The following is a 23218-nucleotide window of genomic DNA, read 5'->3' on the forward strand; positions in this document are numbered from 1 at the left end:
ATATGTAAGGCATTGAATTTTGCCTGAATTTTGAATTTATTATGTTGTACGATGAAGTTTACGATGAAGCGCCAGATTAGCGGAGCGAGGCAATTATGGCTAGCCCAGTTCTCTTGGGAAGAATTAGGGAGGCAGGCACCTGATGAGATGTCTTTGGCGGACCAGTTTTCTTGGGAAGAATTGGGGAGTCCAGCACCTGCTCTGGGGGAGCTTATGAACTTCCATAAAAGTTTTGCGCTGAAAACATTTGGCGCAGTGTCAACTTAACTTCTGACTGGGAAGCATCGTTGTCTCTTGTTCCTGATTTCCAAGCGGCCTGGCGGTGCGCTTACTCTGGAGTAGACCGGGTGTTGGTTTACCTTCTTGCCAAGTTGGGACTGCATTTCAGCTCCTGAACATCTAGTTTTGCCTTGCCCTGAAATCCTGATTTGGACATTTATTCTAAAGGACTCTTCTTGCTCCCTGCTCTTTTCCCCACTCAAAACTCAGACAGAGTTAGAGTGTGTTTTGGTTTCTGGATTTTGAACTCTAATACTGGTCATAAGACTTTATCTTATTGGACTAAAACTGATCTTTTCTGGAAGGTCAATTGCTACTTTTACTTTGCTGCTTATTTCCATTTGGAACTTTATTTGCTTTAATAAAGATATTATATTGTTATTGGCTTCTGTGTTGGTTCCCAGTGTTCGCGCCACCCAGGAGTGTTACACCAGCCCTCTCCTCCCCTCGCTCTCTCTTACCTCTGGGTTCCTCGGCCTGTTTGGCAAGCTTGCGCAGGGCGGCGGCAAAGCTGGAGGAGGGCGCGGACTGGACTGGCAAAGTGCTGTTGGCTGCCGGACTGCCACTGGGCACCAGGGAGCCATTGAGAGGAGAAGGGGTCAGGGGGCTGACGGTGGCCGTGGTCCGGGTCGCGGTGGAGAGCATCCCTAGCGAAGGTGACTTTGGCTCATGGCTCATGCCTGAAACAACGAAAAGAAGAATCCACGTCAATGGGGGAGAAGGCGTCAGTCACATCACCCCAGGGGGTCACACCTGACAATCACAAGGCTGACAATCATGAGAACTGGGACCGGGAGGCCTTCAAACCCTCAATGTTTCAGCAGAAATGTATTAGAATCATAGAGTTGGAAGAGACCTCAAAGGCCATTCAGTCCAACCCTTTTCTGCCAAGAAGCAGGAAAGTCACATTTAAAGCACCCCCAACAGACGACCATCCAGCCTCTGCTTAAAAGCCTCCCTCACACTCTGGGGCAGAGTGTCCCATTGCCGAACAGCTCTCACAGTATTGAGATCCCTGTAGTTATAATTACAAAAGCATTTTTCATTGGCCCAACTGTGCCGGCAGGACTGCTGACCAACAGGTCAGTGGTTTGAGTCCAGAGAGCAGGGTGAGCTCCCGTCTGCCAGCTCTAGCTCCCCATACAGAGGACATGAGAGAAGCCTCCCATAGGATGATAAGACATCAAACATCCAAGCATCCCCTGGGCAGTGTCCTTGCAGACGGCCAATTCTCTTACACCATAAGTGACTTGCAGTTTCTCAAGTTGCCCAACTTGCACGGCATCAATATATCTACAAGGCTAATTTACTTTTCTGATCCATCCAATGCACATGCAGTCCCAGCTTCATTTCAACGACGGTGCAAATCATGAAGTTCTATCTGCACATGCACACAATTTTTTATCACAATGGTGCAAATCATGACGTTCCATCTGCATGTGCTACAAGCTGCCAGTTTCCGTCACTCTTGGTTTTGCACAGTCACTGACTATAAGTCATGATTTACAAGCTGCATGAACTCAATAGATATTGGTATGGATTCTGTAGCTGGTATGTGAATAGATCCATGGAGGTGAAGCCATGAGTAACACCAACACTGGGTAACACTAACACTACTGAAGCAACTGTAGCTAAGATGTAGCTACGTTATAACTGTACCCTCAATTCACTTCTGAAACAATAAATAAGTTAAGATGGAAACAAAGTGTAGTTTGGACACAGAGTGGAGTTACTTGCTCTGCCACCAAGTCCACATTCGAATGGCATTCCCATTTTTTTCCTTTTTCGCCCCCTGATAATGGAAGACACAAGGCCAGGAAGAAGGAAATCATATGAAGAAAATACCCTATTCTAGACGATCTCATAATACCATAGGTAAGCAAAGAGACCTCCAAAGACCATCTAGATGCTTTCATAAGACCATAGGTAAGGAAAGGGACCCTCAACGACCATCTAGATGGTTTCATAAGACCATAGGTAAGGAAAGGCACCCCAAAGGCCATCTAGACAATCTCATAAAACCATGGGTAAGGAAGGGGACCCTCAAAGGCCATCTAGACGGTCTCATGGGACCATAGGTAAGGAAAGTAACCTCCAAAAGCCATCTAGATGGTCTCACAAGGCCGTAAATAAGCAAAGAGACCTTCAAAGACCATCTAGATGATTTCATAAAACCATAGATAAGGAAAGAGACCCTCATAGGCCATCTAGATGATCTCATCAGGCCATCAGAAGACCATAGATAAGGAAAGGGACCCTCAAAGATTATCTAGATGATTTCATAAGACCATAGGTAAGGGGAGGTGCCCTCAAAGGCCATCTAGACGATCTCCTAGGACCACAGATAAGGAAAGTGACCTACAAAAGCCATCTAGATGGTCTCACAAGGCCGTAGCTAAGCAAAGAAACCTTCAAAGACCACCTAGACGATCTCATAAGACCATAAGTAAGCAAAGAGACCTCCAAAGACTAGGTAGACTTAGGTCAACCCTAAGCCTAAAGTTTAGGACAGGGGCCAAATAAATGACCTTGGAGGGCTGTATTGGGCCCACGCGCCTTAGTTTGGGGACCCCTGCCCTAAACATTAAAAGGGTGAGGAAAACTTGTCTGTCCAACTTCACAACAGTCTATGCAGCTGAAGGTCCCGGAGAAGAACATGGGAAACCAACCAAGCCCTACTTTAAACCATCGCCAACCCTGAAGAAAATGATATCCTCAGCAAACCCAATGCTTCAGAAGGAATCTATTTCGCCAGCACCTTCAGAGTGAATCCTTGGGTCAATCCAAAACCTTCTTGTTGTCCTTTGAAAACCTGATTCATCTACCAGTTGGTGACCCAGGCCAACTGGTAGGGAAAATGCCCATTCAAGATACCTACACCTTGGGACATCAGGACTGGAACGGCAGGCCAAATCTCCCTGGGAGGGACTTTCAAGAAGAAGGCCGCTCACGGCATCTCCTTTTTCCGGCAGCAGACACAAAAGGCGCCCGTGCTGGCTTCCTCCCTCCCCTTCCAGTCAGACCAGAGGCAGGACCCAGGAAGAGAAAGCAACCCAAGCGGAAGCTTTGAAAAGAGCTGCTTTTGCAGGATCTCAGCCCCGGGCGAGAGAGCCGCCTCTCTGCCTTCCGGTGGGAGTCGCGAGTTGCCAGGAACAATCTGCTTTGCACACACAGCCCCTGAACCTTCTGAGAAGAGTCGTCTCCCAAGAAACGCCCACACAGGGCCATGCGCGCGCATGCACTCCCCTCCAAACAATACATCAAAGCCACCCCAACCGGTGGAAGCATCCACCAGCCTTCTGCAAAACAACTCCGTGGAGGAAATCAAAGCGCTGACACAGTCCGGGCCTGGGGGGAACTTGTGGGTTTCCCATCTGTTTGTGGAAGGCAGGAGGAGAGAACGTGGATGGAACAGAGACAGGCTCCGGGATTCGGCTTCCCCGGTGTGCAAGGAATTGGCTCCGGGTGTCCTCACAACCCACTCTGGCTTTTGGAGACGCCCAAGGGTGAATTGCTTAGACCAGGGGTCTCCAAACCTTTTAAGTGGGGGGCCGATTCACAGTCCCACAGAGTGTTGGGTGGCCAGACTATGATGAAATAGTCCAAAATTAGGATTGTTTTTGTGTGCCTTCAAGTCATGTCAGACTTAGGTCAACCCTTAGTCTAAAGTTTAGGACAGAGGCCAGGTCAGTGACCTTGGAGGGCCACATCCGGCCCATGGGCCTTAATTTGGGGACCCCTGATCTAGACGATCTCAGAAGACCATAGGTAAGTAGAGAGACCTCCCGGAACGTAACCCCACGATAAGTAAGGGAACACTGTAGTTGTACTCACTGAAGTCTATAAGTCATACTTCTGTATTGAAATCCAGAACAGCAACGTGCATCCACCTCCACTGAGGTGCAAAGCAGACATCCACCTCCACTGAGGTGTAAAGAAGACAGAGATCCATCTCTGATTATTTTCCTACCTCATTCCCCTACCTGAAACAGATGATTTTCCTATCTTAATCACACTGTATTGAAGTCCAAAACAGCAACATGCATCCACCTCCACTGAGGTGCAAAGCAGACATCCACCTCCACTGAGGTGTAAAGGAGACAGACATCCACCTCTGATGATTTTCCTACCTCATTTCCCTACCTGAAACAGATGATTTTCCTATCTTAATCACACTGTATTGAAGTCCAAAACAGCAACATGCATCCACCTCCACCGAGGTGCAAAGCAGACATCCACCTCCACTGAGATGTAAAGAAGACAGACATCCATCTCTGATGATTTTCCTACCTCATTTCCCTACCTGAAACAGATGATTTCTCTGTCTTCATCACACTGTATTGAAGTCCAAAACATCAACATGCATCCACCTCCACTGAGGTGCAAAGCAGACATCCACCTCCACTGAGGTGTAAAGAAGACAGACATCCACCTCTGATGATTTCCCTACCTGAAACAGATTTCCCTACCTTCATACACTATGATGGAGAGAGCGGCTAGACCAGGCATGTGCAAACTTGGGCCCTCCAGGTGTTTTGGACTTCAACTCCCACAATTCCTAACAGCCTAACAGCCAACCTAATGTGATGAACACAGTGTGTTACCAGACTCGGTGGAATTTAGTGAATGTGATGAAGTGGCTAGTTAGACAATATAAGGGTATACTATACGGCCCTCCCCATCACCCCCCAATTTGGGAACTATTTGCAAGCCACCTCCTGCTCCCTCCCCTCCCAGCGTCAGAGCTTCCACTCCTGCCTTTGAAAGCGGCATTGCTGATGTTGGGTCACTTAAAATAGAATTTCAAATGAGAAGCTTCATTAGCTCTGCTAAAATTAGCATCGCTCTGTCAGCTTGTGTTGCAAGGTAAGGGAGGGAAGAGAACAGAAAAGGGGCACGAAACAGAAGGGCAGTGAATGAGTTGGAGGCCTTGGGGAGCCTGTGGCCAAGCCAGGATCCGAACCCGAGCCTTGAAGTGTCTCAGCCCAACACTCAAGCCACAACACGGCATTCTTTCCCCATCAGACGCAACCCAAGAGATTTCTCATCTGGATGTCTGATCTCTTTGTTGTCGTCCAGCCTTGGATTGTGCCTGTACCTGATCTCAATGGGGATTCTGGGCCTGATGATAACATTGGGGAGTTTGGGCCTGCAGACCAGCACAACAATCAAGAGATTTTAAGCCCTGAAAATGAGAGCTCTCTGCCTGAGGGAGGTCACATTCCAGAAAGGTAGTTCCCTAGAAATGCAAGGTCAGAGACAGAACTGAGCTCAGATGAGGAAAGGCCAGGTGGACAGACTAATGAGCAGCTAGATAGGAGACGGAGGTTCCATCAACATAAGAGCTTCTCAAGAGAGAATACGAAGGTTGTCATTTATTAGTCAAAAAGCCCTGTCTATATTAGAGAAACCAAAAGATCATTTCCTCAGTCTAGTCAACGTTGATATTAGAGCGTAGAACTTCTGCCAAGTCAAGACTTCCACGGGATTTCTAGTTCCAGGTTTCCTTGTGTTCATGTTTCATGTTTCAAGTTTCTAAAGGCTGTTCCTGTATTGCATGTTTTGGATTTATCCTGTTTTTGTATTTCTGGTTTTTGATGCATATCATGTACCCTAAACTCTGAGGATTATTCCCGAATTTTGGACTTTGGTTTTTACACTATTTTGCTGAATACACACACATAATTCAATAAACTGCTTTGCTATTTTACCTTGGACTGGATTGTGTGTTAAGTAAAGAGGTGAATCCCTGCTTTGGAGTGCAACACTCTTCCAAATTAAGGGGCAGCACTGAGCCTGTTCCTGGGCTATTTGGGGGGCTGATTCAGAAAATTCTGTTGGATAGACCACATCAGCTCTAGATGATAAAATATGGTTTTCTGTGGGCGAGCAGATGGCGACTACTGGATGACATATGTCCTGTATCAGGAACGAGAGCTGATGTGGTCTATCCATTGCAATGTTCTGAATCATGGTGACTACTGGATGGCATATGTTCTGTATCAGGAACTAGAGCTGATGTGGTCTACCCAATGCATGTTCTCAATCATGGTAACTACTGGATGGCATATGTCCTGTATCAGGAACTAGGGCTGATGTGGTCTACCCAATGCAATGTTCTCAATCATGGTAACTACTGGATGGCCTTTGTCCTGTATCAGGAACTAGGGCTGATGTGGTCTATCCAATGCAGTTTTTGGAATCATGGTGACTACTGGATGGCATATGTCCTGTATCCGGAACTAGAGCTGATGTGGCGTATCCAATGCAATTTTTGGAATCATGGTGACTACTGGATGGCATATGTCCTGTATCAGGAACTAGAGCTCATGTGGTCTATCCAATGCAATTTTTTGAATCATGGTGACTACTGGATGACATATGTCCTGTATCAGGAACTAGGGCTGATGTGGTCTATCCAATGCTTGGCCAGTGAGAAACCGGGCGCTGTGCCTTGGGAAGGAGGCGGAGGAGAGGCCATCACCGATGGGAATGAAAGAGGCGGCTTTGTGTGGCTTTGTGTTCCAGGCCTTGATTAAACTCCGCTGCCGGTCTCATCCCCCCACTCGGCCCCGGCCTCGGCCCCGGCCCCTTCCCTTCTGCCCTCATTAGAGAAGCCTTTATTAAGTCGGGCACTCACCTATTGACTGGGCTCTCTCTCGCCTGCCTGCGTGATCCGCTCATGCAAATTAATCCCCGTAACAGCTGGGAATAAAAGCTGCGCAATGAGGAGGGGGGGGGGGGGAGAGAGGAGGGGGAGCGGAAAGGCCGAGGGGCGCAAGGCGGGCGGACGCGCTGACCCTTGCGGCTCAATGCTGGAGCTGCATTTTGGCGAGACGTCAGTGCTTTTTGGCAGAGAAGGTTCAAGACCTTGTAAAAGAGCAGCTCAAGTGGTGTCAAACTGCATTGATCCTTTAGTGCAGATACACCCAAGGAGCTATCCTAGAAAAAAAAAATCAATTAGATGCTTTGTCCAAGGCATCACTGGGTTACTGTGCATTTTCTGAGCTGCCTGGCCACGTTCCAGAAGCACTCTCTCCTGACGTTTCACCCACATCTATGGCAGGCACCCTCAGAGGTTGTGACTTCTGTCGGGAACTAGGCAAGTGGAGTTTGTATATCTGTGGAATGATGTCCAGGGAGGGAGAAAGAAAGAATTCTTGTCTGTTGGAGGCAAGTGTATTGGATAGCCTTTCAGCTTCACGTTCTGGCTGTTTACTGCCTGGGGGAATTCTTTGTTGGGAGGTGTTATCTGGCCCTGATTGACTCATATCTGGAATTGCAATGTTTTCTGAATGTTGTTCTTTATTTACTGTCCTGATTTTAGCGTTTTTTTAAACGCCCATCTCAGCGCCGGTTTACCGATCAGTCCTACCGCCTGCCTTGGTCCTACCACCTGCCTCAAGAGGCGCCTCAACTGCGCCCCCAAATGATGGTGTCTGAGGCAACTACCTAAATTGCCTTATGGTTGAACCGCCCCTGCCTGCAAGCAACACCTCAACCAGGTGTCCAGGGGGCCCTGTGGGGCCTTCCAGCCTTCAGAGCCACGTTCATTGTCATGTACTGGACCCATAGTTCCTTCTTTTGGAAAAATGTCATCCTGCACTGCTTAAGTCTCTATGGTTAGATAGGAAGCCTAGAAAAGAGTTAGGGACACCTTCCCCAGTTCCATGCATGGTTTGATTAGGCTTCACCATTGTTTCCTCCTTCCCGTCCTGTCTGGGTCAACCCCACCTTTTGATGTTTCTAGAAATGCGATCTCTCCTAGGGCTTTGATGTAACTTCCCCAGTTTGGCTTTTGGAATGTTTATGGCCCTAGAGAAGAACAGACCCACGAGGCTTGGTCGCCATTCCAGCTTCCTGCTTTGTTCCAGAGAGGATGCACTCTGTCCTCTACCAGCCAAGATGTAGCTATCTAGACCTTTGTTATTTTGATCTGTCTATGTGTATTGGAACAGGATAGATTAGCTAGTTAGCTCCAAACCTTTTCAATCCATCAATGGATTTCTTTTTACCTCAATAAATGCTTTTAAACTTTAAAGCTAACTTTACATTCCTTTGCCTTCCTGAAGACACAGAGGTCTTCCAAAACTCACACCGCGACCGCGTAAGTCTCACTGCTGCATTTTACTCTGCTATTTTAATGGGAATTTACCTCATAAAGGGGGCGATTAGAGCTTAGCGGCTCATCAGTTCCCAACACCTTCAACTGCATGACGAGGTTGATTCCACCTCGGAAATAGGTCCACCCCACCCAGCACCACTGTGGATGGATACCACCTCGCTCCGAGGATGCTGACGTTTCCGTAACAGGCAAGCGGCGCCCATCCTGCCCCCTCCCCGCCTCATAAACGGCTCAAGGAGCCTTACTTATCTGCCTGCGCTGGCTGCCTCCTGCGGATTCCGTAATTACCGCTGCCTTTCATCTCCAGCTCTTTGCAGACACCCGGTTCTGGGCCTGCTCCTTTGGCGCTCGGTAATTACTAGTTAATAGCTCCGATGAATTTTCTCTGCCGGTCCCTGTTCAAGCGCCAAATCCAAGCCTCCCCCCTTTTTCTCCCCCTTGACAACCCTCTTTGGGATAATTATAGGCTGAAAAGCAAGGGCTCAGCAGGACCCCCCCCCCCCCCATTCAACGGCAGGCCCGAATTCCCCCTAATCACCCCTTTTCGGTGATTTTTCATTACTCAGGAAAGAAGTGTTTGGGAACAAATATGGGGCACCCATAGCCCTACAACACACTGCAGCCCCCCCCCCCCAAATTCCTTCTGGAAATAGGGAGACTATCCCCTGCTCTCTCAGATGCCCTCTTCACATGCTCCGGCAGAGAAAAGAACATGACGCGCAGCTGACGTTTTGCCCACATCTATGGCAGGCATTTTCAGAGATTGTGAGGTCTGTAGGAAACTAGACAAGGGAGGTTCACAACCTCTGAGGATGGCTACCACAGATGTGAGCGAAATGTCAGGAGAGAATGCTTCTGGAACAAGGCCAGACAGTCCGAAAGAGGTTGTAAGGTCTGTTGGAAACTAGACAAGGGAGGTTTATATATCTGTGAAATAAGGGCCAGGGTGAGAGAAAGAACTCTTGTCTGTTGGAGGCAAGTGTGAAGGTTGCAATTGGCCACCTTGATTAGCACTGAAAAGCCTTGCAGCTTCAAGGCCTGGCTATCAGGACCTCAAGATTGAACTTCAAAGACTCTGGCAGAAACCAGTGCAGGTGGTCCTGGTGGTGATCGGCGCATTGGGTGCCGTGCCAAAAGATCTCAGCCGGCATTTGGAAACAATAGACATTGACAAAATTACAATCTGCCAACAGCTAAAGGCCACCCGACTGGGATCTGCACACATCATCCGAAAATACATCACACAGTTCTAGACACTTGGGAAGTGTTCGACTTGTGATTTTGTGATACGAAATCCAGCATATCGATCTCGTTTGCTGTGTCATACAATAATAATAATAATAATAATAATAATAATAATAAGTACCTTTCTTTATCTCTCTCAAAGGGATTTTGGGATAGGAAATGCACAGGAGAGAATGCTTCTGGAACATAGCCATACAGCCCGGAAAACACACAACAACACTGTTTACCTAAGAGTTAGTTCAGGCAACGTAGTGTTCAAGGGGGAAGCTAGGCCTGATTCTTGTTTCAAGTCAAGCCTTGGCTTTGGATCCAAATATCCTGGAAGTTTTGTATATTCTTGTTTTTATATTCTTGCTCAAATTTTACTAAGTATATCTTTGCTTGTGGACTTACACTGCACTTATGACTTTCTGGCTATTCATGGACTATGTTACCTTGGGATTTGCATGAAACATTTGGATTGCTCCCTTTTTTGGATTATACATCTTAATTCCTTATTCCTTTTTCATATATATTTTATGTGATTTTACAAGAAACTGTTTGCTTATACTTTGGACTCTTGTGTGAGCCATTTCACAATCCCTCAGACTGTTGGAGGGCTGGACTATAGTTGGCCACCAAACAACAACAACAACAACAATAATAAAGAGGGTTGGAAGAGACCCCTTGGGCCATTTAGTCCAACCCCCTTCTGCCTTTGTGCACCAAAAGCACAAGCAAAGCACCCCTGACAGATGGCCTCCCAGCCTCAATGTTAACAACAACAACAATAATAATGAGGAGGTGGAGGAGGACTGGAAGACATCCCTTGGGCCATTGAGTCCAATCTCCTCCTTCCTTTGTGCACCAAAAGCACAAGCAAAGCACCCTGACAGATGGCCTCCCAGCCTTAATGTTAACAACAACAAGAAGAAGAAAAAGAAGGAGGGTTGGAAGAGACCCCTTGGGCCATTGAGTCCAACCCCCTTCTGCCTTTGTGCTGTGGGGGCCGGATAAATGGCTTCGATGGGCCTCATGTGGCCCGTGGGCTGTAGTTTGTGGACCTGTGGTGTAGACAGACAGTTGAAATGAAACAATAGCATGAAGGAAACGAAGGAAATTTTTTCGTGCACATCTCTATGGTTAAGTACAGAGGTGTTCCTGCCCTGGGATACACCAGGACCTGTGTGAAAGTTTCCTACAGGTGTCAAAGTTTGGTTCCCTCTGGCTTTCTGGAAGCAGCACAGGTGCCATTCCCTGTTGGGTATCTTTCTTGAATTAGACCTCCTTTCTGAAAGCCACTCTACTCATCCCTCCCTCTCCTTTTTCCCATGTTATCTCAGACAGGAGCAGCACTTAACTGCTGGAGGCCCCAAGGCTCGCTCGTCCTCTTTCCCTGCCTTGATCCTGCAATACAAGCGCCCAGCCCTGCTCGACTTCCATACAAGCAAGAGAATCCAATTAATCCGCCGGAGAGATCCTCCAAAAAGGCAGCGCGGGGAGAGCACAGCGCAGGAGGAAGGCTAATCGAATCATGCCCATTCAATTAATCCGCCCGGGAAGAGAATGCATGGTGATCGGCTTAAGAGCGGCAGACCGGGATCCGGGCAAGAAGAGAAATGCATGCGGATGGGGAGTTAAGAAGCCCGCCTGGGCCATGGATAATGCATGAGAAGGAGAAGATAAAGAGACTATTTGGAAGCTGGGCTTCCTCGCCTCTTAAGTCCTCCTGGGCCAAGGAAGGGGAAAGGGCTCTGCACATCCTCAGAGGCACTGCGCTTTCTACATTGCTGTTATCGTGGGTCAAAAGGTTTTGCCTCCTGTGTCATAAAAACGTTACGAACGAACAGACAACAACAGAAGTTGCTGCAGATCATAGCCTGAACTCTCCTCTACACAAAGCTACCAGTCAACATAATATGTCTCATCATTGGATTGGATTGTTGTGTGCCTCCAAGTCATTGCAGACTTAGGTCAACCCTAAGGGTAAAGTTTAGGACAGAGGCCAGATCAGTGAGCTTGGAGGGCCTTAGTTTGGGACCAGTAGGTAAGGAAAGAGACCTCCAAAGACCATCTAGATGCTCTCATAAGGCCACCAGAAGACCATAGATAAGGAAAGGAACCCTCAAAGACCATCTAGATGATTTCACAAGACCATAGGTAAGGAAAGGGGCCTCCAAAGGCCATCTAGACAATCTCATAAAACCATAGGTAAGGAAAGTGACCTCCAAAAGCCATCTAGATGACCTCATAAGGCCGTAGCTAAGCAAAGAGACCTTCAAAGACCATCTAGACAATCTCATAAGGCCATAAGTAAGCAAAGAGACCTTCAAAGACCATCTAGATGATCTCATAAGGCTATAAGTAAGCAAAGAGACCTCCAAAGACCATCAAGATGGTCTCATAAAACCATAGGTAAGGAAAGGGCCCCCCAAAGGTCATCTAGACAATATAAAACCATAGGTAAGGAAACTGACCTCCAAAAGCCATCTAGATTGTCTCATAAGGCCGTAGCTAAGCAAAGAGACCTTCAAAGAACACCTTCTTCTTCAAAGAAGAAATTGGAAATGTAACCTTTTGGAGACTATAACTCCCAGAACCCACTGTCAGCTAACTGTCAGTGTAACCTGGGTCCCTTGAAGGCCTGAAATGGCCCATATTTAGCAGAACAAAATGAGACTTTTGGGCCCCATTTTGGCTTTTGGAGGCACCCAAGAACTCTCTCCTCCTCTTTCTTCTCCTCCGTTGTTTGCTTTCCGCCCTTCTCTCGCTCTTTGTTTGGCCTCGTCATTAAACCGCCCGCAACTGACAGGCGCAAACAGATGCACTTCCAGGAAAACCACATCCCGCCCTCAACCTTTGTATTGAGACAGGAGCAACAAAACACACACACACAAACACACACTCACAGCTCCTTTGCTTCCAGGGCAGGGCTCTTTGTTCAGTTTCCAGCTTACTGAATGAGAGGTCTTTCCAAAGGCTCACCGAGACCGACCCAGATCGACCCGGCCCCATCAAAGCACCCCCGACAGATGGCCACCCAGCCTCTGTTTCAAAGCCTCCCAAGGAAGGAGTTTCCACCAGGCTTTGCTGATAGAGAAGTCAAATCCACTCTCTACAGCTGTATAGGAAAGGGCTCTTAAGCACCTCACCAAACTACAAATTCCTCCAGCTGTGTTGGACTACTGAACCCATCATCTCAGGCCACGGTGGTCATGTGAGAACTATCATAGGTGACTACAGAACACATAATCTCAAGGCCCGATGGTAGTGGGAGAGCTGGCATAGGTGACTACAGAGCCCATAATCTCAAACCACGATGGTTGTGGGAGAACTGGCCTAGGTGACTACAGAACCCATCACCTCAAGCCATGGTCATCATGGAAGAGCTGGCATAGGCAACTACAGAATCCATCATCTCAAGCCAGGACGGTTGCGGGAGAGTTGGCATAGGTGACTACAGAAGCCATAATCTCAAGCAGGAAAGCTGGCCTAGGTGACTACAGAGCCCATCATCTCAAGCCATGATGGTTGTGGGAGAGCTGGCCTAGGTGACTACAGAACCCATCATCTCAAGCCATGGTCATCATGGAAGAGCTGGCATAGGTGACTACAGAATCCATCATCTCAAGCCAAGACGGTTGCGGGAGAGTTGGCATATGTGACTACAGAACCCATAATCTCAAGCAGGAGAGCAGGCCTAGGTGACTACAGAACCCATCATCTCAAGCCATGGTGGTTGTGGGAGAGCTGGCATAGATGACTAGAGATCCTATCATCTCAAGCCAAGATAGTCATGGGACAGCTGGCATAGATGACTACAAAACCCATCACCTCAAGCCATGACAATCATGAGAGAGCTGTGGCAAGGTTTGACTAAAAAAAGCTATCACCTGTGTGCATACAAAGTTCCTTTTTTCTCGAGATTTCCGGGCAAAGGATCAAGGAAGCAGCACCTTTCCTTAAAAGCTCTCTCTCTCTGTGTGTGCATGTCAAGGGGAGTGGAGAGTTTTGCAAAAGGAAGGTATTTTCCCAGGTGTGCCGGCACCGGGGAGAACTCACCTTGTTAAAGGGCAACAACAACCCAAAACTAAGGCGTCCACACCCTCCGCCGCTTTCCTTTCCGGCCTCCCCTTGGGTCTCGTCTTGGCTGCTCCGGGACAGAATGACTGGCAGAAGAGCGGAGGGGAGGGACTTCCTGCCCCGAAACCACCTGCCCGTGATGCTGCCAGGCATGCTCTGGGCGCCAATCCTCCCGGCCACTCCCTGGAAAGCAAAGAGGCAACCACAACGACAAAGCTGGTTTCCAGCCGCCAGACCAGTTGGCTGCGGTTGTTGTTGCCGCCACCGGTTTCCAGGCCAGCCTGACGGGCAGAAATCCAACAAATTGAACTTTCTCGCTGCAGGCCAAGAAGCGCCACTGCCGGAAAGAAAGAGCGGTGTCACCTTGCCGGTTTTGCTGAATCCGGCGCTCTCGGAGACAGACTGGCGGACTCCCTGAGCGCAGCGTTTTCAGGCCACGCTGCAAGAAATCTGGGTGTTTCGAGAGGTTGCCTTGCACCAAGCATCTTTCTCTCCAGCAAAGTCAAGCAGCAAGTCAGGTTTCAACCAGAGATGCCCCAGAACGAAGAGCGAATGGCCAGGGCATCCAAGGAAGCAAGGCTTTCCTTGCTACAAGTTCAACCTCTGGCCTTTGCCACCGTCTCTGGATCTCTCCGGCCTTTTCACCCAGGCCTTTGGTTAAGATTGCCTATTCCCATCATAATTACAACTATACTCCTCGACCTTTTGTACTGGTCGCTCTTTTCCTGATTACTTGATATGAATTCAGGGCTCCTCCCTACCCAACGTGACCTTGAATGAATCTATTGCACTTTATTTAAACAATCTGTAATTTATAATGTGCACCTTGCTTATCCACTATTGCAACCTCATTGTTTTTAATTCGATGTTTTAATACCGTATTGTGGTTTGTTTGTTTTTCTTTTCGGTTGCTGTGTATATATTATTATTGGTTTTGTTCTCTGATGTTTCATATTTTATTTTGTATTGTTTTGTATCCGATTTTGCTGTAAGCCGCCCCGAGTCCCCTTCAGGGGAGATGGAGGCGGGATATAAATAAACTTCTTCTTCTTCTTCTTCTTCTTCTTCTTCTTCTTCTTCTTCTTCTTCTTCTTCTTATTATTATTATTATTATTATTATTATTTACATTTCAGCCAGCTTTCTGCTGAATTATGGAATATACAACCCTTTCTTTGGCCAAGCATGGGACATCTATCTATCTATCTATCTATCTATATCCATCTATCATACGTCCTTGCAGACAGCCAATTCTCTCACTCCAGAAGCAACTCCGGTTGCTCCTGACACGAAAAAAAAAACACACACATTGTTGTCAGTCTTGAGTAGAGTAGACCTATTTCATACTGACAGAGGGATGTTTTCGCATTACAGATGATGTGCACCAATGGGTGTTAATAATAATAATAATATTCATATTAATAACAATCATTACTCTGGGACCCTAAGCTGAGTCTGGGAGAGGAATGCCTCTGCATTACATCTGCTGTGTGCCAATGGGGGTTAATAATAATAATAATAACAACAACAACAACAACAACAATAACAACAGCAACAACAACAACAATCGTTACTTTGGGACCCTAAGCTGAGTCTGGGAGAGGAATGCCTCTGCATTACATCTGCTGTGTGCCAATGAGGGTTAATAATAATAATAATAATAACAACAACAACAACAACAACAACAATCGTTACTCTGGGACCCTAAGCTGAGTCTGGGAGAGGAATGCCTCTGCATTACATCTGCTGTGTGCCTATGGGGGTTAATAATAATAATAATAATAATAATAATAATAATAATAATAATTATTATTATTATTATTATTATTATTATTATTATTATTCTGGGACCCTAAGCTGAGCCTGGGAGAGGAGTGCTTCCCCATGCCATCAGATGTGTGCCAATAGGTGTTAATAAGAATAATAATATTAATAACAATAGTTACTCTGAGTCTGGGAGAGGAATGCCTCCCAGACTACATTACATTGGATGTGTACTAATGGGTCGTAATATTAATATTAATAACAATAGTTACTCTGGGACCCTAAGCTGAGCCTGGGAGAGGAATGCTTCCGCATTACATCTGATGTATGCCAATGGGTGTTAAGAATAATAATATTAATAATAAAAATGGTTACTCTGAGTCTGGGAGAGGAATGCCCCCCAGACCACACGACATTGGATGTGTACTAATGGGTCTTAGTAATAATAATAATAATAATAATAATAATAATAACAACAACAACAACAATAGTTACTCTGGGACCCTAAGCTGAGCCTGGGAGAGGAATGCTTCCGCATTACATCTGATGTGTGCCAATGGGTGCTAATAACAACAACAACAACAACAACAACAACAAGAATTACTCTGAGTCTGGGAGAGCAATAGTAACAATAGTACTCTGGGGAAGACCCAAACATTTTAAAGGTTGGGCTAAAAGGGATCGAAACAAACAGCAATTCCATACAAATGCACAACACTAGTGTCTATCCCTTTGGGGGCCACTGGGAGGCAGCATCTGGCCAGCTGTTGCTTCTAAACACAGCTGTGCTTGGAATGGGGGTATTTCCCCACCTGGCTGCAGGTAGATTCAGGTGCTTATTTCCATAAAGAAATACCCTTTTTTGCACCCTATGTCAGAAGAAACGGCTGTGTACATCCATGAAGACCAAAATGGGGAGGAATGAGAATACTGGTGGGAGAACTGGGAAACTTGACCACAGAGACTGGGAGGACTGGGCTGGATTGGTATGGTATTGGTATATTATATTATATTATATTACCCTAGAGTTGGAAGGGACCTCAGGCACCATCAAAGCCCTCCCGACAGAGGCCCAGCTGGCCGTGGACGTCATTGAGAGAGAGATCCAGACTATATTATATTATAATATTATGTGATTCTTATATTGTTATTATGTCCAGTCCAAGCCTCTGTAATACAGGAAGGCACCATCAAAGCCGTCCTGACAGAGGCTCACTCAGCCGTGGACATCATTGAGAGACAAAATATTATATTATACTATATTTATTATTATTATTATTATTATTATTATTATTATTATTATTATTATTATTATCATACCCTAGAGTTGGAAGGGACCTCAGACACCATCAACGCCCTCCCAACAGAGGCCCAGCTGGCCGTGGACGTCATTGAGAGAGAGAGAGCCAGAATATACAATATTATAATGTTATGTGATTCTTATATTATTATTATGACTTTATATTATTAAGTCCAGTCCAAGCCTCTGTAATACAGGAAGGCACCATCAAAGCCCTCCTGACAGAGGCGCAGCTGGCCATGGACGTCATTGAGAGAGAGATCCAGACTATATTATATTATAATATTATGTGATTCTTATATTATTATTATGACTTTATATTATTATGTCCAGTCCAAGCCTCTGTAATACAGGAAGGCACCATCAAAGCCGTCCTGACAGAGGCTCACTCGACCATGGACATCATTGAGAGACAAAATATTTTATTATTATTATTATTATTATTATTATTATTATTATTATTATTATTATTATACCCTAGAGTTGGAAGGGACCTCAGGCACCATCAAAGCCCTCCCGACAGAGGCCCAGCTGGCTGTGGACGCCATTGAAAGAGAGAGCCAGACTCAGGGCACCTCAGGCACCATCAAAGCCCTACCGGCTGTTAGGAATTGTGGGAGTTGAAGTCCAAAACATGCCCATGCCTACTTCACTGGCTCCTAGAAGCAACCACTGGCAAGGCAAACTCAGCCTTGGCTTCCCATTGCAACCTTGCTGTTCTCTCTGCAGATCAGATGAGTGAGCAAGAGCCACGCTCCTCATCTCTCTCAGCTTTAGGCCTCATTAGCGCTTCCTCCCTTTAGTCATTAATTGAGACGCCGCTTCTTTCTCTTCTCCTCCTTGGGTTTCTTCCTTTGATGTTGTTGTTTTTTTAGAGGGAGATGAGGCAGAGGAAAGTGGAGGGCACGGAACTGCAAGCAGACAAGGTTTGACCCAAAGCAGAACTTTGGAATACGGATAAATACCCTTGGGATAATAATACAGACAAGGCTGCCTTGGAGCATGCACAGAGCTCATTTCTCCCAATGCCAAGTGCAAACAAACACTTCCCAACAAAGGATTTCCCCCAGGTAGGAAGCAGCCAGGCTTTGAAGCTGCAAGGCTACTCCATTCCCAGCAATACGGATAATACTCTTGGGATAACAATACAGACAAGGCTGCCTTGGAGCATGCACAGAGCTCATTTCTCCCAATGCCAAGTGCAAACAAACACTTCCCAACAAAGGATTTCCCCCAGGCAGGAAGCAGCCAGGCTTTGAAGCTGCAAGGCTACTCCATTCCCAACAATACGGATAATACTCTTGGGATAACAATACAGACAAGGCTGCCTTGAAGCATGCACAGAGCTCATTTCTCCCAATGCCAAGTGCAAACAAACACTTCCCAACAAAGGATTTTCCCCCAGGCAGGAAGCAGTCAGGCTTTGAAGCTGCAAGGCTATTCAGTGCTAGTCGAGGTGGCCAACTGCAACATTCACACTTGCCTCCAACAGAGACAATTTCTTTCTCCTACCCTGGACAACATTCCACAGATAAATAAACCCCACTTGCCTAGTTTCCAACAGACCTCACCACCTCTGATGTGGGCAAAATGTCAGGAGAGAATGCTTCTGGAACGTGGCCATACCACCCAGAAAACTCACAGCAACCCAATACAGACAAGGCTGCCTTGAAGCAAGCACAGAGTCCATTTGTTCCAATGCCAAACGCAAACAAACACCTCCCAACAAAGGATTCCCCCAAGGTAGGAAGCAGCCAGGCTTTGAAGTTGCAAGGCCATTCAGTGCTAATCAACTGCAACATTCACACTTGAATCAAACAGACAAAGGTTCATTCTCCCACCCTGGGAATTATTCCAGAGATATATAAAACCCACTTGCTTAGTTTCCAACAGACCTCACAACCTCTGAGGATGCCTGCCGTAGATGTGGGTGAAACATCAGGAGAGAATGCTTCTGGAACATGGACATACAGCCCGGAAAACTCACAGCAACCCATTCTTTGTTTGAGAAGGAAGCATCATGAGACTGGGTTGTTGTATGTTTTCCGGGCTGTCTGGCCATGTTCCAGAAGTATTCTCTCCTGACGTTTCGCCCACATCTATGGCAGGCATCCTCAGAGGTTGTGAGGCATGGAGAAACTAAGCCATCATGAGGCTCTTATGCTTCTGGAACATGGCCATACAGCCCAGAAAACTCACAGCAACCCACTCTTTGTTTTTGTTTGAGAAGGAAGCATCATGAGGCTCCTCTGCTTCAAGATGAGACTCAGCATTAGGGACTCTCCACCAAAGTTAGGGAACTTTTCTTTGCGTATCTACTCTTTTATCCAAGATGTATTACCTAGCAATGAAAGTAAGTTAAGTTTTCCTTATTATTATTATTTTTGTTTAACCTGACCTGTGTATTCTCTCCCCAGTTTTCTACCATAAGCTCGTATACAGTAGAGTCTCACTTATCCAAGCCTCGCTTATCCAAGCTTCTGGATTATCCAAGCCATTTTTGTAGTCAATGTTTTCAATATATCGTGATATTTTGGTGCTAAATTCGTAAATACAGTAATTACAACATAACATTACTGCATACTGAACTACTTTTTCTGTCAAATTTGTTGTAAAACATGATGCTTTGGTGCTTAATTTGTAAAATCATAACCTAATTTGATGTTTAATGGGCTTTTCCTTAATCCCTCCTTATTATCCAAGGTATTCGCTTATCCAAGCTTCTGCCGGCCCATTTAACTTGGATAAGTGAGACTCTACTGTATATAGCTCGACGTTGCACTCTGCTATAGATACCAAATATTCCTACCCAAAATAAAGAAAAAGCCAGCCGTGATAGTCCGGACCCTGCAAGACCTCGCTGCCATTGAACTCGGCCTTTTCAGAAGTGGGAAAGGCAGCTTTTTTGAGAGTATGGGGAGAGAAGGAAATGCGGTGGCGGCAGGCAATGGCGGAACTAATAATTTATTACCCAATGCAACCGGGAGAGCGGCTCTCTCGACAGCAGCCGACAAGGGCTCCCAGCAAATGGAGCAGAAAAAGCAGAGAGCAAAACCCAGAAGACAGAGGTTGCCAACGCTGCCGCTGTGGGCAATTTGGAATAGACGGAACGAGGGAAGGACGGAAGGACAGAAGGAAGGAAGAAAAGGAGAGAGCAGCCTTTCCTCAAAACGCATTGGGCTGATGAATAGACGGGATAGATGGCTTCCCAGCCTCAATGTTATTAACAACAACAACAACAACTTCTTATGCCTCAAGTACCACCTCCCAGCAGTAAAGAACTGCAAAAGTATTGAGAAATGAGCACGCAAAGATACTGTGGGACTTCCGAATCCAGACTGACCAAGTTCTGGAACACAACACACCAGACATCACAGTTGTGGAAAAGAAAAAGGTTTGGATCATGGATGTCGACATCCCAGGTGACCGTCGCATTGACGAAAAACAACAGGAAAAACTCAGCCGCTATCAGGACCTCAAGATTGAACTTCAAAGACTCTGGCTGAAACCAGTGCAGGTGGTCCCGGTGGTGATGGGCACATTGGGTGCTGTTCCAAAAGATCTCAGACGGCATTTGGAAACAATAGACATTGACAAAATCACGATCTACCAACTGCAAAAGGCCACCCTACTGGGATCTGCACGCATCATCCAAAAATACATCACACAGTCCTAGACACTTGGGAAGTAATAATAATAATAATAAGGTTTGGAAGAGACCCTTGGGCCATTTAGCCTGACTCCCTTTTGCCTTTGTGCCATGGGAGCTGGATAAATGGCTTCAATGGGCCGCATGTGGCCCGCGGGCTGTAGTTTGTGGACCCCTGGTCTAACTCTCCAACCACGGCCCCATGCTCTGTGCTTCCTTGCAAGCGGGAAGGCCTTGGATGCCCTTTGCTCACAGCAGGGTATTTCCTGGCCGGGATTGCGGACGGAAAACACTATTTTCCCAACCCAAGGAAGGCTCTGTGTCTCTGAGCCTCCACCAGAAACCGTGAGGATCAAGCTGCGGGAGGAATGCCTTGTGGGCTTCCCCTTGCAATTATTATTGTTTCTGAGAAACAAAGGTTCCTGCTGAGCCGGCTGCACCGTTCCAGTCTCTTGCTGAAACTCTTTGGAGCGCACCTATGGCGGACTTCATTAGCAAATTAATTAGGCGACTGACTGGAGCCCCGAGATCGCATCTCTCGCAGGGAAACTTGGCGGAGGCTCCGGACCCAGGGGTGTGAGTGTGTACATGTGTTTGTTTGTTTGTTTTCAAAGATGCAAGGAAGGAATGCACACACAAACTGGCAAGAGAAGGCACCCCAAGGAGGAGGAGGAGGAAGAAGAAGACAACACCAGGAAGGACAGAGACACAGCACAGCTGGAAAGCAGCCCGGCAGCCAGATCCAGATCTCCCCTTTTCACATCTCTAATCGACTTCCCAACCTGTTTAGTTTGTAATGGCTCCAACCCAAAGCTGGGTGCAGACAACCAGGAGCCACCCAGCCGAGACTTCAAAGCGGAGCGCATCGTGCCGTGCGCCCCGAGGAGCCTCTGCCGCTGCCAGCAAGGCTGCGGGTCCTGCCCCTCTCCGCCCGAGCGAGATTTGCAAAACGCTGACCTGAACTGCCCTCAACCACCAACCAACCCAGTGAGTCCAGGAATATGATCAAGCCGACTCACGCAGCACTAATCCAAAGCACAGCATCCTATGGAAATGGAGTAGAAACCCCATGGAGTTGGAAGATACTCCAAGCTCGAATCCACGAGACGGGGTGAGCTCCCGTCTGTCAGCTCCAGCTTGTGGGGACATAACAGAAGCCTCCCAGCAGGATTATAACACATCTGGGCAATGTCCCCTGGGGAATGTCTCTGTAGATGGCCAATTCTCTCACAACAGAAGCGACTTGCAGGATGTTCTCAAGTCGCTTCTGATACGATAAAAGAAAAATCCAGTCCAACCCTATTCTACGATGTAGGAAGACACTATCAAAGCACTCCCAACAGCCTCTACTTGAGAAGACTCCATTACACATAATCCACAGCCAAACAGTTCTGACCATTAAGAAGTTATTTGTAATGTTTAGGTGCCATTTGAACCTAATGCATCATTGTGTTCTAGAATCTAGCAGACGGGGAGGTTGTCCCTTTCTCCTCAATGTGACATCCTTTCATATATGTAAACATTTAAATCAGGATGGGTGCCACTAATCATATCTGGGACTCGTACTGCAACTCCCATCGTGTCTTTCCAATAGCAGGGGAAGTTGTAGTTCAGCCCTTGATTGTGCCTGAACCTGATGTCACTGAGGAAGTGGACCATGGGATTTTGGGCCTGTGAGACTTTAAGTCCTGAAATTGAGCCGTCTCTGTCTCCTGTAGCTAGTGAAAGCCACATTCCAGAAAGGGGCTCAGATGTTGTTGAGAAGTCTTTTGCTAGGAAAACAAGGTTAGAGGCAGAAATGAGCTCAGAGGATGAAATCCCAGGTGGACAGAATAATGAGCTGATAGATAAGAGACTTAGTTTTTGTTAATGCAGAGCTGCCCAGCAGAGTTTGCAAAGGTCACAGCGCTTATTCTCAAAAAAGCCGTTGTCAGGTTATCAGGGGAGGCAGCACGATTTCATGTCTATATTAGAGAGAGAAGAGGGATTTTTCAGCACTGGTCAATGTTGGAGTTTGAGAAGCAACATCCATGGTCAAGTCTTAGCTAGTCTGCTAAGGGATTTCTAATTTCATGTTTCATGCTTTCAAGTTTATTCTTGGATTTCTGTATTGGATTTTTATGCTGCCTTTGCTGTATCCTTTAAGTTGTTTTCCCCCTCTGAGATTGGGAGGTGCCTTGGCTGCCATCTGAACTGTTTCTCAATGATCACCAAGGCTCTGGAAATGCCTTGGTCTCTTCTTCTTGCGGCTCCGAAATGGGCCTGCGAAGCCCGCCCCTCCGCCATGGCCTACCTGACTCGTTGTGCTTCATCTCCGCTGCGAAGCCTTCTTGCCGCCAGGCAATTAAAGCTGCTCTGATCTTGTCTAATTGAAACGCCGTCTAAGGAGGGAGATTATTCCAACAGCACTTTTTCTCCCTGCCCTCGCCGGCGTTGGATTAGAGCCACCTTGCCCTGCAGTGGAGGAAAAGGAACAAAGCTGCTCCCTGCCTTAATCCCGCACAGGTCTGAACGTGTGCCGGAGATTACTGTGAAACCAGACACCGGCTTCCTTGCAAAAAAGAAACCCAAACCCGGGAGTTTGGAGTGGCAAAATTGGAGAGAAGCGGACGGCGCTCTCCTTCCAACCAGCGTGACAAATGTGTTGTGGAGTCTTGGGAAAACAAGGAGTTTGGGGGTCCTTGTTACTAATCGCATTGCTTTCTGCAGAACCTGGCAATGGTCACGTTGCGTTGTGTATAAAATGTGACACTCAGCTGGCAGCCTGTTGGTGACGTTGTCGTCATTGCGTTTCCT

General features: G+C 46.9%; 1 protein-coding gene across 2 annotated transcripts in view; it reads right to left on the reverse strand.

The window, feature by feature from the left end:
* The window catches only part of gse1 (Gse1 coiled-coil protein), a 417176-nt gene that overhangs the window by 56926 nt on the left and 337032 nt on the right, over positions 1-23218 (reverse strand). For both annotated transcript variants that reach the window (XM_003227120.4, XM_008120256.3), the window contains exon 3: positions 741-959. In XM_003227120.4, coding sequence (XP_003227168.3) covers positions 741-959 — 219 coding nt within the window. The remainder of the gene's footprint in view (positions 1-740; positions 960-23218) is intronic.

Source organism: Anolis carolinensis, unplaced genomic scaffold, assembly GCF_035594765.1.
Source record: "Anolis carolinensis isolate JA03-04 unplaced genomic scaffold, rAnoCar3.1.pri scaffold_9, whole genome shotgun sequence".
In the NCBI taxonomy this organism is placed as follows: domain Eukaryota; kingdom Metazoa; phylum Chordata; class Lepidosauria; order Squamata; family Dactyloidae; genus Anolis; species Anolis carolinensis.